The following is a 2,476-nucleotide window of genomic DNA, read 5'->3' as shown; positions in this document are numbered from 1 at the left end:
TTTTACATGTTTTAAAGCACCATAAGTATAATATTTAAATATTTCGCTGCCCTATATCGTTGACTTTTTACTTACGTTGCTATAGCTTCATTGTGACGTCACAATAGCGAGAAATTCAACGTGTATATTTGTACGCGTGATTATACACGATTATAGTCTTCAAATTGATTTAAAACAGTTGGCTTAGTAGAAAAAACGCAGCTAGTGTAAATAAATGTATATATGTTTGTATTTGTATATCCCAAACCCCTATTTGTCAGTGAAACAATGTGAAAAGTTCCCTCTTTTAAGTCACTGACAGTGTTTTAATGACAAGAATTAGTCCATGTGAAATCTATGAGGGCTAACAGGACATGAGTTTAGCCTGGCACTGATGTTGTTCAAAATACTTTGGGCTTAGTGGAGTTTAGAAGATCGAGTGGTTTTATTCTTCAGAGAACATTGGAATTCACCAGTATGGTTACCGTATTTGTTAAGTACATTCCTTGAAATGTTTTCAAACAATGAATTTAAAGCTTTTACCATTTTCAGAGCCGTAAGGATAAGAGATGGATCCCCGTACCAGTGCCCAGGATTTGATGCGATGTGTCCACTGCGAGACTGCTATAGTACAGATGCACTGTGATACATGCCTCGTCAACCTGTGCAAAACCTGTGTTGGAGAACACATCTCAATCGCTGGATCAAAGGATCACAAGGTGGTCAATTTTCAGTTAAGAAATTCTATTCCCCTCTTCCCTGAATGTACCTCCCATGAAAATGAACAATGCGAGATGTACTGTAAACATTGTGACATCCCTGTCTGTCAAACTTGCCTGGCATCCGATCAACACCTAGGTCATAAGTTATCAAAAATTTTGAACGTAGTCAGTGAAAAGAAAGACTTGATCAGGAAAGAGCAAAACGAATTAAAGGGAACAATTTATCCAACCTATCAGGGCATTGCAGCAGATACGCAAAACAAAATGCGTCAGTTAGAAAAGGAATACGGAGAGCTCTCAACAGCTATAAAAGAACATGGAGAGGACTTGCACAAAGAAATTGACAAACTTGTCAGTAAACTGAAGGCTCAAGTTGAAAAAATGAAGACTTCACAGTTACAAACTTTACAGACACAGCTTGATGAAATCAACAAGAATGTTGCTGACATTAAGGATGAAATTGATACCCTTGATATTGCTGTAGACTCTAATGACATTTCAAAAGTATGCAGTGTAAAATCACGTGTAGATCAATATAAAAACCTTCCACAAAAGCATGTACTGTCTGTGCCGAAATTTACTCCAGGGACAACCAAAAGTGATGAACTTTGTAAATTGTTTGGAGATTTATCATCAATTTCTGTTAAATCGGAGGAGCATGGATACCGTATTACGAAATCACAAAAATCACCGATGAAACCTCCAGAAGCTAATTTTCCCCCATTCAATCAAAAAACAATTGAAAGAAGATGTCAACCTGTCAGACTAGTAAAAAAATTCCTTCAGATACCAAAGATTCATTCTGAAAGTATTGCATATTTTGGCCATCTTCTAAATGTTGCATGTTTGAAAAACGAAGAGATATTGATATGTGGAAATAGCAATACCATGAAATTATACAAATTCGATTGGTTCTTTACATTCCACAGTCGATGGAGTCGGGACCAACCACTAAAAAGAATCACTACAAAATCAGGAAATATACAATCAGACATAGCGGTGTCAAGAAGTGGCGATCTTATTTACTCTGATTTCATGGATAGGACTGTCAACCTTGTGGAGAATAATTTCAACATAAAGGAGGTAATCAGACTACAAAATTGGAGACCTGGAGCTGTATGCAGCACTTCTACTGGTGACCTCGTGGTTACTTTGGAAAGTGATGACAAAAATCAATCAAAAGTTGTCCGATACTCTGACTCCAAAGAGAAACAATCTATTAAGTTTGATCATACGGGCACACCTCTCTATTCAAGTGGTCTTTCCTTTAAGTACATATGTGAGAACAGGAACCTTGATATTTGTAGACTGTGGAGCTAGGGCGTTAGTGGTGGTCAATCAGGCGGGAAAATTTAGATTCAGATATTATGGACATACACCTTCCCCAAAGCATCAACCATTCAGTCCGAGAGGAATCACAACAGACAGTCAGTGCAACATCCTTACATGTGATGAGAACAATTACTGTGTTCACATCCTAAATGAGGACGGAGCGTTCATACGTTACATAAGCTGTGGGGAAACATTTACACTACATGGACTGTGTACGAATACTGGTGACAATCTGTTTGTTCTTAGTTCCAGAGGATACACTTTTCAAGATATTGTAAACTTTTTTCGGTCTGATGCTAATTCAAATATTTATAATGTGATGAAAATCAGATATTTACTGTGAGATAAACCATATTGTTTTTTTTTTTTGTTTAACTATTTAACAAATGTGTACATCTATACTTAATAAAACTTAAACAAATGTACTTCTTATTTTGTCTTTA

General features: G+C 36.5%; 1 protein-coding gene across 1 annotated transcript; it reads left to right on the top strand.

The window, feature by feature from the left end:
- Window positions 1-548: 548 nt before the first annotated feature.
- On the top strand, window positions 549-2,021 carry LOC134272364 (E3 ubiquitin/ISG15 ligase TRIM25-like). The gene has a single exon (XM_062754612.1). It carries the CDS (start codon window positions 549-551, stop codon window positions 2,019-2,021), a length of 1,473 nt encoding a protein of 490 aa, XP_062610596.1.
- The last annotated feature ends 455 nt before the right edge of the window (window positions 2,022-2,476 follow it).

Source organism: Saccostrea cucullata, unplaced genomic scaffold (genome assembly GCF_032062105.1).
Source record: "Saccostrea cucullata isolate Sc308-1 unplaced genomic scaffold, CSIRO_AGI_Scuc_v1 ctg15901, whole genome shotgun sequence".
Taxonomy (NCBI): Eukaryota; Metazoa; Mollusca; class Bivalvia; order Ostreida; family Ostreidae; genus Saccostrea; species Saccostrea cuccullata.
Note: the sequence above shows the minus strand (reverse complement) of the source record. Positions and strands in the feature narration are given on the sequence as shown.